Source organism: Bos mutus, chromosome 1, assembly GCF_027580195.1.
Source record: "Bos mutus isolate GX-2022 chromosome 1, NWIPB_WYAK_1.1, whole genome shotgun sequence".
NCBI lineage: Eukaryota > Metazoa > Chordata > Mammalia > Artiodactyla > Bovidae > Bos > Bos mutus.
The window spans coordinates 132,071,462-132,087,697 of NC_091617.1; the positions used below are offsets into that span (position 1 = coordinate 132,071,462).

General features: G+C 41.1%; 1 protein-coding gene across 6 annotated transcripts in view; it reads right to left on the reverse strand.

Annotated features, from left to right (window-relative positions):
- Nucleotides 1-16,236, reverse strand: part of PPP2R3A (protein phosphatase 2 regulatory subunit B''alpha) — a 233,752-nt gene that overhangs the window by 126,722 nt on the left and 90,794 nt on the right. For all 6 annotated transcript variants that reach the window (XM_070375954.1, XM_070375969.1, XM_070375959.1 and 3 more), the window contains 2 exons: nt 10,286-10,389; nt 37-139 (listed from right to left, as the gene is read on the reverse strand). In XM_070375954.1, the coding sequence (XP_070232055.1) occupies nt 37-139; nt 10,286-10,389 (207 nt within the window). The remainder of the gene's footprint in view (nt 1-36; nt 140-10,285; nt 10,390-16,236) is intronic.

Below are 16,236 nucleotides of genomic sequence, written 5' to 3' on the forward strand. Positions count from 1 at the left end.
AAAATAAAACCCATTTTAAAAGGAAATGAAAATTACCTGAAGTAAAGGAATAAAATCATCCTGTTCTAGAGAGCTGCAGCTGGGCTTTGCAAGAAGACAGATAAACTTAGAGGCATCATCATGATGGTTACTCAGCAACCTAGAAAAGAAATGACTGCTTAGGAAGATTGGTTACTGTGAACAGTGACCACAACATCAATAGTTGGGAATTTCAGTCTGGTCTGAAGGCCATTTAGGTCAAGAATCAAGTGCTTTCTTTTCAATGATTAAAAAAAAGGAAAAAATTCCATGCTGCTGATTTTGTACAAGGGCCTTCTTAATTAAAGCTCAACAACAAGATGGTATATTATTTTTGTAGAATGCTTCTGAGACACCAAGTCAACTGAACTAATGCAGGTAAAAATACACGTGAAGAATGTCCATTCAGGTTAGCTCAGGGTATCTGGAACCAGAACTCCAGAGCTGCCCACAAGGAGGGAACACATCTGACGGACCACCATGTACCGCATAAGGCATGAACTTCTGTTTGTCCAGGTTTGCAGACATTCAGGACCAACCTGAGGGGGCTTTTGAAATGAGACTTTGAAGGACCAGGCTTAAGAAAAAATGAAGGCGCTATTAAATCTTAAAGCTCTAAGAATTCCTCATATCCCGCTAATTGCTGGACGTTTCAATTTGGATGCTATACTCACATAGCAAAGTCAAAATAGTGAAAACCAAATTTAGAATCTTCTTCTCAAAGTCAGTTCTTTTCATGGATGTCTATTTTTGTCAATTGTGGTACCACTCCAAGTTATTTGGGCTTCAAAATTTGAAGTCATTTCAAACTTATTTCTCTTCCTTATTCTCCACATCCAGTTAAGTCTCCAAACTTTCTTGCTTTTCTTCTTTAATCATTTATTGAATGCTAATTGTGTGCCAGATACTGTGTCTGGCCTTGTGTATATTTGGAATACAAAGAAAATAAGACATGGTGTTGTGCCCTGTAAGGAGCTTACAGTCCAGTGAGAGAGATACACCAATAAGATCATATTCCTGGATAATCTTATTAGAGAAATAATAAATTCAGGGTGTCATGGAAAGACACAAGATGGCCAGTGAGATTCCCTGAAGAGTTGTGAAGTGGAAAAGGGGCTGCTGTGGGTCAAGAGAGCTGTTATACAGAGTGAAGTAAGCCAGAAAGAAAAACACCAATACAGTATACTAACGCATGTATATGGAATTTAGAAAGATGGTAACAATAACCCTGTATACGAGACAGCAAAAGAGACACTGATGTATAGAACAGTCTTTTGGACTCTGTGGGAGAGGGAGAGGGTGGGATGATTTGGGAGAATGGCATTGAAATATGTATAATATCATATATGAAACGAGTCGCCAGTCCAGGTTCGGTGCACAATACCGGATGCTTGGGGCTGGTACACTGGGACGACCCAGAGGGATGGTATGGGGAGGGAGGAGGGAGGAGGGTGCAGGATGGGGAACACATGTATACCTGTGGCGGATTCATTTTGATATATGGCAAAACCAATACAATATTGTAAAGTTAAAGGATAAAATTAAAAAAAGAAGAGGGCTGCATGTACAAATGCCTGGTATGAGAGTGCACAACTTATTTGGGCAACTGCAAGCACTGGAGGTGGGAAGGGAAGGGGACATGAGCATTAGGATCAGATCCTGGAGGCCCTTTCACATTCAGGTCCAGGTCAAGTCCAGGTCAAGAAGCCTGGACTTCCGCCTATTCACAGAAAAATTTTAACTTGGACAGGGAACATGATCAGATGTGTTTTTCGTAAATACCAGGCAGAAGTTTGTCTAAGGGCTTGAGCAATAATACTGGCAGTGTGAGACGAAGAGAAAGGGGCAAATACAGCTGAAAATGAAAGGACATGATAGTTGACTGGTGTGGAGGGGTACAAGTGGGGAAAGTCCATGATGACTTCCAGGTTTCTAGCCTGGACCACTAGTGCTTGGAATATAGCATGGGAACACATTTTAAACAACCATTTCTTCCTTCCTGTTTCCAGTTTACCATGAAGTCCAGGGTCTTTTTATTTCATGCTGAGACTTTCAGAAGGGAAGAAGGTCAAAACAGGCTTCAGTGTCCATCCAACCTCACATCACAGATAATTCATCATTCTAAAACATTCTTTGATTATATAATTCCCTTTTCCAAAAATGTTCAACAGTTTTTTACCACTTATGTGAGGAAATCTAAATATCTAAGTTTGGCATTTAAGGCCCTCTTCAATTAGGCTAGAGCCAGTATGCCTATCTCACCACTTTGCTAAACTGAAACGTCCACTCTGGGCAGCCGGCCTGACCCACTCTGCTCTGAGTGTGCCGTGTGCATTCTTGCCTTAGTGCCATTTCTCATGCTGTTTATCTCTCCTGGAAAACCACCTCTCCCAACTTTGCTATCTGAATACAGGTTATTCTTTAAGGTCCAGCTAATAACTCACCTCTTTCAAAAAGCCTTCTCTGATAGCTAAATCCCTTACTGATCTTTGTACTATATTTAGTTTATGTGTATTACATATGCCATTGTACCATGGATTTCCTTTTATTTCTCTGGCACCTAAAGGGCAGGCAAAGTTATAGCTCTTTTTTTTTTTTTTTTTTTTTTCCTTTAGCACTAGAAACAGTGACTTTCATACTGAAGATTCTTAAAAAATGTTTGTGATCTGACCAACAGATATCCACTTAACTGATTCCATTTGTGATTATTAAAGCCATAGAACACTCTTTAAAGTTATTTTCCTTATCATTCTTCAGCATGCTTAAGGCTCCCAAAGTTAAATAAATACACGTTTCAGAAAGAGATCAGTGAAACAGGTGCTGATGGGAACCATCTCTTATGATTTGAACATGAGTGGGATGTTCAAAAAGCAGGGAGGTCTTTGGAAAATAGTGTTTTCATGAAGAAAGGATAGCAGCACTATGTACAAACTGCACAGATATACCAGATGAGAGATTCTGAGAGGGTGAAGTTAAGTCAGGTATGGCCTTTTGGTATTAGAAGCATGCAACAGAAAGAAAAGATGAATTATGATGTTCAGCCAGTGCTAGAGGCTGGTGAACTTCATTCGCCAGGAGAAAAAGACATAATAAAAGTCACGAAAACTGGAGAAAGAAGGTAAACATAGCTATTCTAAACTATCTTCCAGAGCTCTTAAGATGAAATGTTGTTTTGTTAATGAACAAATGACACTTTGACATGAAAAGGTAAGAAGTAAAGCATATAAAAGTTGGAGCAATATTACCGATTCTGAGAGGAGTTCTGTCACAAAGTTGGTAATCTAGGAACTCAAAACGAAATGCTATGGAGCAATCTCTTTCCCCTAAAAATGTCTTGACTGTAGCAGAAACAGTTGTCAAAGAATAGAGAGGAAATGGGCAGCAGAACAGGGAAGGGAGGGGGATCAGAGGCAGGGGAACAAAAGCCTGGTGAGGAGTTCACACTCAAAACACTCAGAAGAGGGCTCAGAAACCTCCACCCCATGAGCACTGGGACAGGAGGAAAATTATTTACTGTTATGCTGTGACTTTTGTATTTGACTTTCCCCACAAGATTATATAGAGCCTATTACTGGGGTAAGTCAGCATGTGTATGTATATGCTGCTGCTAAGTCGCTTCAGTCGTGTCTGACTCTGTGCAACCCCATAGACGTCTGGCAGCCCGCCAGGTTCCCCCGTCCCTGAGATTCTCCAGGCAAGAACACTGGAGTGGGTGTTTTAATTCTGTTATTTTTTTTGTACTTGAAAGTCTTAATATGCTAAAGTTGGACCCAGGTCACTAAGCAAAGAGTACAATTTGTAAAAAATTATAAAAATAAACACATGTCTTCTTCAAGGTAAGTGTGGTAATTCAAACCATCATGCTTAGTTGCTTAGTCTCCCAAAATAGCCCTACTTGGTGCTCCTTTAAAGCACCCTGGTTTTTAAAAGGCATTTTGAGCGCGCAAGAGAGGAGCTGCCACTAGAGGGCACTCCAGTCATTATAGTATCTGGCCAGAAAATAGAAAAAAAGACCTTACACTTATCTATTCATAGGATTTTTTTTCTTTTTTTTAATGGAAAAAAGACAGGGACAGTTGCTCATGCTATATATTTCATAAGCAGTTTCCTGCAGTAATGGAAAATGAGGACTTGTGCTTCATGTCCTTTTTCCCCCTTTTGACTTTGCAGAAATCTCTCTTCCTTGGAGATAAAGTGAAAATGGGAAAAGGCAATGGCACCCCACTCCAGTACTCTTGCCTGGAAAATCTCATGGACGGAGGAACCTGGTGGGCTGCTGTCCATGGGGTCGCTAAGAGTCGGACACGACTGAGCAACTTCACTTTCACTTTTCTCTTTTATGCATTGGAGAAGGAAATGGCAACCCACCCCAGTGTTCTTGCCTGGAGAATCCCAGGGACGGGAGCCTGGTGGGCTGCCGTCTATGGGGTCGCACAGAGTCGGACACGACTGAAGTGACTTAGCAGCAAAGTGAAAATGATTCATCTCAATAAAGAAATACAGCTGTTGTGGATGCTGCTGCTCTATCCACCAACATAAATGTCCACTCTATCTCAGTGACACAGTCTTAGGGCCAAAAAAACCTGGCTGTTACTATCCTTAACATTATAAAGTTAATTGTAGGTAAACAAGTTGATTACTAGTTTTCTTCTGCCACAGTCAGCTTCAGGCTCACCCAGACAGGGTCCTCGCATAGTGAAAATAACTTAGAATGCAAGCCCTTGTCTCTGGCTCTAATCATTTATAGAATGAGCTACTTCCTATTATTTATTTATTTTTGAAATCTCCCAGGTTGTTCAAACTTTTATCTGAAACAATCACAACTCACTCTTGCTGCTTTCCCAGACTGTTAGAGGGGTTTTGCCAACAATGTTGAATTCAGGGGCTGAAGATACCCTGACAAGAGCTGTGTAACATCCCTGTTCTCTCTACCCTTTGTTCACACTCTACCTGAGGCCTTTTTTAGGGCCTGTCACCTACCCAGGGGAGAGAAGGTAGCTGAAAGCCAGAACATTACACATTTCAAGTTCTTCAATTCTGCTACTGTTATATGCTGCTTTAAAATAACAACAATAGTAACTAATAATAGACAAGCAGACCACCCGGCTGAAGTCCTGGCTTTACTGGTGGGGAAAGGAGAGGGAATCCTAGGCCTTCAGCTCTATTTTCTTCCCTCTGGTTTTAGGTGCCACAATAGCCAGAATGGAAAATACCATTTTTTTTTTTAAACTGGCTTACTTCTGCCTAATTAGTGCTTTTTTTGCTAATCCTGGACTCCAAGAAATTATTGTGCTTTTATTATTGCTTAACCATACACTGGAAAAAACCTCATTTTTTAGACTTCTATCCAGCTGTGTCCTATTTGCAGTAGGAGAGAGGGAATGGTGACCATGGCCCTGACTTCTGGAGGGTCATTCCACTAGTGTATAAGGAGTGATTCTCCCATGGCCACTGCAGTCCTTGGGATCTGAACAACTTAGAACTATTCCCTGCAACAGAATGATCAAAATTCACCTGGAAAGCATGAGGCACTTATAGCTTTTGGCTCTGGTGTGAACTCGTGGTCTTATTTCTCCTCATCACTTTGTTGTCGTGCAGTCACTTAGTCGTATCCTACTCTTTGCGGCTCCATGGACTGCAGCATGCCAGGTTGCCCTGTCCTTCACCGTCTCCCAGAGCTTGCTCAAACTCATGTCCACCGAGTTAGTGATGCCATCTATCTCATCCTCTGTCGTCCCCTTCTCCTCCTACCTTCAGTCATTCCCAGCATCAGGGTCTTTTCCAGTGAGTTGGTTCTTTGCATGACGTGGCCAAAGTATTGGAGATTCAGCTTCAGCATCAGTCCTTCCAATGAAGATTCAGGATTGATTTCCTTTAGGACTGATTAGTTTGATCTCCTTGCAGTCCAAGGGACTCTCAAGAGTCTTCTCCAACACCACAGTTCAAAAGCATCAATTCTTTGTCAGTCACCTTTCTTTATGGTCCAACTCTCACATCCATACAACCATTGGAAACATCACAGCTTTGACTAGAAGGACTTTTGTTGGCAAAGTAATGTCTCTGCTTTTTAATATGCTCTCTAGGTTTGTCATAGCTTTTCTTCCAAGCAGCGAGCGTCTTTTAATTTCATGGCTGTAGTCACCATCTGCAGTGATTCTGGAGTCCAAGAAAATAGTCTGTCACTGTTTCCATTGTTTCCCTGTCTATTTGCTATGAAGTGATGGGACTGGATGCCATGATTTTTGTTTTTTGAATGTTCAGTTTTAAGCCAGCTTTTCCACTCTCCTGTTTCACTTTCATCAAGGGGCTCTTGAGTTCCTCTTCACTTTTTGTCATAAGGGTGGTGTAATCTACATATCTGAGCTATTGATGTTTCTCCCAAATCTTAATTTAAGCTTGTGCTTCATCCAACCTGGCATTTCCCATGATGTACTCTGCATAAAAGTTAAATAAGCAGGGTGACAATATACAGCCTTGACATATCCTTTCTCAGTTTGGAACCAGTCTGTTGTTCCATGTCAGGTTCTAACTGCTGCTTCTTGACCTGCATACAGATTTCTCAAGAGGCAGGTAAGGGTCTGGTATTCCTATCTCTTTAAGAATTTTTCGCAGTTGGTTGTGATCCACACAGTCAAAGGCTTTAGTATAGTCAATGAAGCAGATGTTTTTCTGGAATTCTCTAGCTTTTTCTATAATCCAACAGATGTTGGCAATTTGATCTCTGGTTCCTCTGTCTTTTCTAAATCCAGCTTGAACATCTGGAAGTTCACAATTCACGTACTGTTGAAGCCTAGCTTGGAATATTTTGAGCATTAATTTGCTAGCGTGTGAGATGAGTCCAATTGTGTGGTAGTTTGAACATTCTTTGGCATTGCCTTTCTTTGGGATTGGAATGAAAACTGACCTTTTCTAGTCCTGTGGCCACTGCTGAGTTTTCCAAATTTGCTGGCATACTGAGTGCATCACTTTAACAGCATCATCTTTTATGATTTGAAATAGCTCAGCTGGAATTTCAACACCTCCACTAGTTTTGTTTGTAGTGATGCTTCCTAAGGCCCACTTGACCTCACACTCCAGTATGTTTGGCTCTAGGTGAGTGATCACACCATCGTGGTTATCTGGGTCATAAAGATCTTTTCTGTGTAGTTCTTCTGCTACCTCTTCTTAATATCTTCTGTTTCTGTTAGGTCTATACTGTTTTTGTCCTTTATTGTGCCCATCCTTGCATGAAATGTTCCCTGGTATCTCTAACTTTCTTAAAGAGATCTCTAGTCTTTCCTATTCCTGATCACTTTAGTTCTATTGTAGTGCAAGAAGAACTTGGTGAACTCAACTTGTGGCTAGATTTTTCAAAATAAGAATATAGTTATTAATCACTTATGTTCTCAAGCATTTTACTAGTAAGGGCTTTGAGGTGGCAGGAAAGGATTAGGGAGGCCTTACAAATAGCTGTGAAAAGAAGAGAAGTGAAAAGCAAAGGAGAAAAGGAAAGATATAAACATCTGAATGCAGAGTTCCAAAGAATAGCAAGAAGAGATAAGAAAGCCTTCTTCAGCAATCAATGCAAAGAAACAGAGGAAAACAACAGAATGGGAAAGACTAGGGATCTCTTCAAGAAAATCAGAGATACCAAAGGAACATTTCATGCAAAGATGAGCTCGATAAAGGACAGAGATGGTATGGACCTAACAGAAGCAGAAGATATTAAGAAGAGATGGCAAGAATACACAGAAGAACTGTACAAAAAAGATCTTCACGACCCAGATAATCACGATGGTGTGATCACTGACCTAGAGCCAGACATCCTGGAATGTGAAGTCAAGTGGGACTTAGAAAGCAGCGCTACAAACAAAGCTAGTGGAGGTGATGGAATTCCAGTTGAGCTATTCCAAATCCTGAAAGACGATGCTGTGAAAGTGCTGCACTCAATATGCCAGCAAATTTGGAAAACTCAGCAGTGGCCACAGGACTGGAAAAGGTCAGTTTTCATTCCAATCCCAAAGAAAGGCAATGCCAAAGAATGCTCAAACTACCGCACAATTGCACTCATCTCACATGCTAGTAAAGTAATGCTCAAAATTCTCCAAGCCAGGCTTCAGCAATATGTGAACCATGAACTTCCAGATGTTCAAGCTGGTTTTAGAAAAGGCAGAGGAACCAGAGATCAAATTGCCAATATCTGCTGGATCATGGAAAAAGCAAGAGAGTTCCAGAAAAACATCTATTTCTGCTTTATTGACTATGCCAAAGCCTTTGACTGTGTGGATCACAATAAACTGTGGAAAATTCTTCAAGAAATGGGAATACCAGACCACCTGATCTGCCTCTTGAGAAATTTGTATGCAGGTCAGGAAGCAACAGTTAGAACTCGACATGGAACAACAGACTGGTTCCAAATAGGAAAAGGAGTTCGTGAAGGCTGTATATTGTCACCCTGTTTATTTACCTTATATACAGAGTACATCATGAGAAATGCTGGACTGGAAGAAACACAAATTGGAATCAAGATTGCTGGGAGAAATACCAATAACCTCAGATGTGCAGATGACACCACCCTTATGGCAGAAAGTGAAGAGGAACTCAAAAGCCTCTTGATGAAAGTGAAAGTGGAGAGTGAAAAAGTTGGCTTAAAGCTCAACATTCAGAAAACCAAGATCATGGCATCCAGTCCCACCACTTCATGGGAAACAGATGGGGAAACAGTGGAAACAATGTCAGACTTTATTTTTTTGGGCTCCAAAATCACTACAGATGGTGACTGCAGCCATGAAATTAAAAGACGCTTACTCCTTGGAAGGAAAGTTGTGACCAACCTAGATAGCATATTCAAAAGCAGAGACATTACTCTGCCAACAAAGGTTCATCTAGTCAAGGCTATGGTTTTTCCTGTGGTCATGTATGGATGTGAGAGTTGGACTGTGAAGGCTGAGCACCGAAGAATTGATGCTTTTGAACTGTGGTGTTGGAGAAGACTCTTGAGAATCCCTTGGACTGCAAGGAGATCCAACCAGTCCCTTCTGAAGGAGATCAGCCCTGAGATTTCTTTGGAAGGAATGATGCTAAAGCTGAAACTCCAGTACTTTGGCCACCTCATATGAAGAGTTGATTCATTGGAAAAGATTCTGGTGCTGGGAGGGACTGGGGGCAGGAGGAGAAGAGGACGACAGAGGATGAGATGGCTGGATGGCATCACTGACTTGATGGACGTGAGTCTGAGTGAACTCCGGGAGTTGGTGATGGACAGGGAGGCCTGGCGTGCTGCCTCCAGAATGCCAGACTCATGGGGTCGCAAAGAGTTGGACATGACTGAGCGACTGATCTGATCTGATCTGATCTGAAGTTGAGTTTTGCTGCTATTATATGCTGATTTTAAATAACAGTGATGATAGTGATGGCAGGTGAACAGCATTTCCCAGTAGTTCATCAGGAAGGGTATCCAGCCCAGAAAGTAAGAGCAACATACTTAGAGAAGGCTGATCGGTTAAAAGAGGTAGAAGGGGCAAGCTATAACATTCCCTTAAATTGTGCATAAATATATCAATAAATAATTTCTAAAGAAAGAAGGCAGAAAAAAGAAAAGAGAGAAGCAAGTTGGATTTAAATTCAAGAGAACTTGTCAGGATATTAAAATCCAGGAGTATCTTTATAAATATACTAACCCTTTGTTCCTTAACTGGAGCTTTCAAAAAGTAATGACTAAAATCTATTAGAATTCAGTTATTTTTTAAAAGAAAGATCTTTATTTATTTTCGGCCATGCAGCACGTGGGAATCCTAACTCTCGACCAGGGATGGAACCAGAGCCCCCTGGGTTAGAAGCACAGAGTCTTAACCACTGGACCACCAGGGAAGTCCCAGAATTCAGTTATTTTTAATAAATCAACTGGATACAATTCTAAATTGGATCAGATGAGAATGAAAGCATGTGACACGTATGATTTGCTCCCCTTAAAGGAACATTTATGTCACTGCTATAAGAGTCCAATCCTAAGACTCAAATTGTTAACAAGTGAAACTAAGAAACTATCAAATAGTTATTAAACAAGTAGTTTTGGAGATCTGCTTTAACGATCAGAGACATGTAAGATAAAGGCTTAGGGAAAGAATTTGTTTGTGGGCATAAAAAGTTGTCAATCATTGAATTTTACTTGCTGAAACAAAGGGTAAGAGGGAAATTAACGAATGAGTAAAATTAGTGTCCTTTATAAAGCATGTCACGAGGACCAGATAATTCCTTGCCCAGCCCGAGTAGCTGCTCTCTTACTTACTTTCTCCATATGGTGATGAATGACTGTGCTGACACAAATCCTGTCCTCTCTCCCCCTGCAGCCCTGAACATGGGGGCTTTCCAATAAAGAGGACAGCCGCAGGCCTGCAAATAAAACACAAATGCAGTGTGAGCCAAGGCGCAGTGAAGAGATGGCATGGCCATAGAAAGGGCCTTTGTGGCTTTTACCCTTCAGGCCACAGTGGACAGAAGGGGACCTGGGGGAGCAAAACTGGGATGGAGCAGATACATCAGCTGGGGCAGATTCAGCGATCAGGGGGAAAACAATACAAGAGGATGACATGTGTCACGAAGAAGATGAATATCCATCTGCCTTTTCTTAAAGTACATTTATAGTGATGTTTCTTTCCCGTAAATTTTATAGTTAAAGCAACCAATCTCCCTCCCTTCCTACCACTCTTACATCACGTACTTTCTACTTTTAGAAAGAAAAATAAGTGACTGAATGTCATGGTTGTGTAAATGGCCTCCCTTCCTATGGGAGAAAAATAGAGCCACCTTTACTACCCAGTCACTTGGTATCAATACGCTCTCTCTCTCCTTTTCTCCTTTGCTTACTGTGTTATTAGGCCCCAGGTTCAAGGAGAAACTGAAAAGCCTGGACTGTTTTAGAAAACAGCTATAAATCTATTTAAATGGTTACAATTCAGGTGAAAAATGGGAGGCAAAAATTAAAATGCTATCATTTATTTATATATCAGAACATATCACCAATGACAACATATTATAACAGCCTTAGAAAGAATTAAAATACAACATCCTAAAAGGTAATGATTTTCTTCTCAATAAAAAACCTTTTTCTTCCAATTAAGAAAAATGTACACCTGTGGTGGATTCATGTCAAGGTATGGCAAAACCAATACAATATTGTAAAGAAATTAGCCTCCAATTAAAATAAATGAATTTATATTAAAAATAATAAGAAGAAAGAAAAATTATTCTTATCCTTTTATAAGAAATAATTCATACCAAATTTACCTGCTTTTTTTTCTAGAGGGAAAATTCTTCCAAATATTAATATCTAAATATTAGCAGAAAAATAATCTCCACATGTTCCCAATTTTGTATACACACATAAAACGTATTCCCAAATCAGAAGCTCTTCAAAGAGTCACATCTTATTACTGGATAAAGATATTCTTAATAGATATAGGACTATTGAGTCTTATTCTACAAAGGGAAGCTTCTCCTCTGGTAGATGACTAGGTGTGAATCCATATTAGGCTGAGGTGAAACTGCTCCTGATGTGGGGCCTCTGTGCATAGGGGATCCTACAGAAGCCTGAACAGTACTTCATCTGAGATTAGTTATGCTGAGAGAATGCCCAGGACTGCTGGGTTCATGTCAGAGATGAGGACATGGATGATGAGATTCAAGCCAAGGGCGGTAAGTAAGTACAGGGCAGCAATAAGAGATTGCTTCTGCCAGGGCCACCCAATCACATTCTGCAAGTAGGGTGGAATTTAAAATTTCCTAAGTCCAGAGGTCAAATACCTCCACTGAGGTCAAGAATGAGGGAAAGGTGTTGCTTAGCAACCAAATGGATTTTGTTTATTGTGTAAATTATGATTGCCAAGGTACAAAGATCACAATTAATATACTTTGGGTGGTTACTGTCAAATCCACTTTCCCCAATCCCAAGCCTCCCTTTCATGAGGAATGGTAGTATGCCAAGAAAATGCTCTTATATGTGATAGGCTATTGGCAACTGCCTGGAAAATTAAAAGAACAGCTTGAATTATGGAGGTGGTGGTGCAGAGCCACAAAAAGAGAGAGAAAATAGAGAGAGAGACTGGGTGGGACTGGCTTGCCAAAGTACTTGAAGCTCCCAACATTAGAGTCACTACAGATTTTTCAGAATTGGAAGGGATCAGGAATCGTCTAGCTCATCCTTGGGAAGTGGTCACCAGCTCAGCTGAAACACGTTCAGGGCCTGTGCACTTACCATCCTGTGGGACTACGTCCACTATTAAACCACTTTCATTTCCTTGGATTATGATTTTTATTCAGAAGACTTTGTTAAAATGTACATGTCAGCTCATAAAGAGTAGCAAATCACTGGGATTAACATTTACAAATTTATTATGGAGAACAGTGTGGAGATTCCTTAAAAAACTGGAAATAGAACTGCCATATGACCCAGCAATCCAACTGCTGGGCATACACACTGAGGAAACCAGAATTGAAAGAGACATGTGTACCCCAATCTTCATCACAGCACTGTTTATAATAGCCAGGACATGGAAGCAACCTAGATGTCCATCAGCAGACAAATGGATAAGAAAACTGTGGTACATGTACACAATGGAGTATTACTCAGCCATTAAAAAGAATGCATTTGAATCAGTTCTAATGAGGTGGATGAAACTGGAGCCTATTATACAGAGTGAAGTAAGCCAGAAAGAAAAACACCAATACAGTATACTAACACATATTTATGGAATCTAGAAAGATGGTAATGATAACTCTGTATGTGAGACAGCAAAAGAGTATAGAACAGTTGTACAGAACAGTCTTATGGACTCTGTGGGAGAGGGCGAGGGTGGGATGATTTGGGAGAATGGCATTGAAACATGTATATTATCATATGTGAAACGAATCGCCAGTCCAGGTTTGATGCATGAGACACGGTGCTCAGGGCTGGTGCACTGGGATGACCCAGAGAGATGCGATGGGGAAGGAGGTGGGAGGGGGGTTCAGGATGGGAACACATGTACACCCCTGGTGGATTCATGTCAATGTATGGCAAAACCAATACAATATTGTAAAGTAATTAGCTTCCAATTAAAATAAATAAAGTAATATAAAAAAACACAAAAACAAATTTATTATAACCCAAAGGCAGAAACCTAAGAGATATGGTACTGAGTAGATACATTTTGAAGTGGGTGTGAAAGGACTGACCTATTTTTCTTGTAGTGGGACACCCCGAGTAGTCAAGGGTTGAGCAGCATGAAGGTATCAAGCCCTTGGAGAAAATACTAAATGCAAAAACGAGAAGGGCAGTGGATGGCAAGGGCTGCAGATATTACACTTTGACTGTCTTTTAAAAATGTAGGTATTTCTCTGGTGGTCCAGTGGTTATGAATCCATCTTCCAACGTAGGGGACTTGGGTTTGACCCCTGGCTGGGAAAATAAGATCTCACATGATGTGGGGCAACCAAGCCCACGCACCACAATGAAAGAAGCCCCCATGTGCGACAACTAGGGAAAGCCTGCATGCCCCAAGGAAGACCCTGCACAGCCAAAATAAAATAAGTTAATAAATAAAAACTGCTCTGAAATCAGAGAAAATAAGTATACTTTCCCGCTATTTAAAAAATACATGTATGACTGGCCCGCATCTTCTTAAAAACAGAATTACGATAAAAGGAGCAAGATCAATACAAACCTAAAAAAAGTAAATAATACTAATCTGAGGGCAACAGAATAGAGACTTTTATAACAAAGGAGAGAATAAGCTCATGCCAAGACTCTTCACAAAGTAAAAGACAGGATGACAAGTGAAGAGGTACAGGACATGCTGAAAATGGGTTTAGGAAACAGGCTTAGAGAAGGCAAGTGTCAGTGTTGCTGGAGCCAAGAAAACTTGATTAACACCTATAATTTCATCTAAAAATGACCCAATAATATAAAGAACTAAACGCAAGTTGTCTAATGATATGTAGGAAGAGATGCTCGCCCAATAGTTGCAAGGTTCTTTAACATTTTAAAATGTCTCATGCTTGTTATTTTACTCAGTCCTGACATGACCCCATACAGGAGAGGGCAGGTATTCTTATTTCATTCTGCAGACAAAGAAATAAAGGTACCAAGAGGCTACTTGTAGGCCACAGGCAAGAGGGTTAAGCTGGTGCCATGTCAGCTAGTGAGAAGAGCTGGAGCGCTCTGTACAGTTCAGAAGATAGTTTCATTCTTCTCCCTCAAATTCTCCCTCTACTCCCTCAAGCCTGTAAGAGGCTAAAACTCAGTGGTGCCAAATACTTTCCTTGCTGTTGCTCAGTTTCTGTTCCTATGCTGCTTTTGTCCCTCTTAGATCATTCTCTATTCGTTTCTTCTCCATCACTTCATAAAGCTGTGGAAAAAAATACAAACTACACACTAAGAATTTAATCAGAAATGGAGATCAGTCTCTCCAAGGAGCTAGGACAGTCTGCAGAACAAAGAGTGGTGGAAAGGCTGGTGTAGTGAGTCCTAACAGACTGGCCATAGCTGAGAACAAGTTGGATTACATGGAACTAGCGAACTGGAAGACATGATTAAATAAATTTTTTAAAATAAATGATTTTAAGAATAAAGAGATAAAATCCAATAAAATGAGCTAATATAGTACTTGTGAGGTCATCATACACATATCCTCATCTTACACGCAATGTTAGTTCACTTTGCTACCTAAACTGACAATTAAGGTCTGAGGGCAATGAACACAAATGCTTGGCATCCCTGAATGGAATTTAGAACTATAGTCAAGCACAACTCAGGTTAATCAGGTATGTATGTCTATACTGGCTATTGCGCCACATGATAATTTGGTATAAACAGTAAATTATTATGTAAATGACTGTTACTATGGCTAAACAAGTTTCTATCTTTTTTTATAATTAAAAAATTTAGAGGGTGGGATGATTTGGGAGAATGGCATTGAAACATGTATAATATCATATATGAAACGAGTCGCCAGTCCAGGTTCGATGCACGATACTGGATGCTTGGGGCTGGTGCACTGGGACGACCCAGAGGGATGGTATGGGGAGGGAGGAGGGAGGAGGGTTCAGGATGGGGAACACATGTATACCTGTGGTGGATTCATTTTGATATATGGCAAAACCAATACAGTATTGTAAAGTTAAAAAATAAAATAAAAATTAAAAAAAAATTTATTTTTGGCTGTGCTGGGTCTTTGTTGCTGCGAGCAGGGGCTACTCTCTAGTTGCGGTGCACAGGCTTCTCACTGTGGTAGGCTCTCCTGTTGTGAGCATGGGCTATAGGGCATGTGGTTTCAATAGCTGTGTCTCTCAGGCTCTCAAGCAAAGGCTAAATAGTTTTGGCACACAGGCTTAGATGCTCTGCAGCACGCGGGACCTTCCCGGATCGGGGATAGAACCTGTATATTGGCAGGCGGATTCTTTACCCCTGAGCCACCAGGGAAGACCCAGTTTTCTCTTTTTAAACTTCTCTATGTTGTCAGCTATAACACTGGCAGTTTTTCCTGATGCCACCTACAGATAGATCCTCACTGTCTGTGAACAGGAAAGTCCTCCCTCTGACTCCCCAGCACCAACCCCTTCCCTGACCTGACTACACTCTTTCCTACACTCCCTGTGACCACGTGGAGTCCTCAGGCTCCCTGCTGTCCTCTGACTGTGCGTTCACTGTGGAGTGCTGGCGGGCCGCTGAGCCACAGCCAGGGAGGGCTGCCATGAGCCAGGCGGGAGCACCAGAGCAGGAGGGTGGAGGCAGCATGCAGGAAAGCTCCTCAGGCAGGGGCTGGGAATATTCAAGAGGAAGAAGGTTGACCTGAGACCTTCAAGACAGAGCAGGCTGCAGGTCTCTGACAGTGAGGCACTGATCCCTTGGATTGGCTCTCCAGATATGGGGAGCCCAGCACAGCACAAGGAAATACCACGGTGCTCAATCTGCAGTTTCTCCCGCTTGTTTGCTCAAACTTGTTCAAGAAGCCTCCTGTCTCTCTTACGCAAACCATTGCCATGTTAGACACACCCTGTTTGGCATTTATGTGATTAACATGTTATCTTCAAATGCAGATTTAATTCATCTCTGCTAAATTCTCTCTCTTGGATTTAGGTTCAACATTCCAGCCCATTCAGATAATTTACCACCTTGATTCATAATAAAATAGTCATCTCTCAAAGCATGGGGTAAAAAATTGCAAATGCCCTGAAGAGCTTATAATTTATTTGAGTGGACAC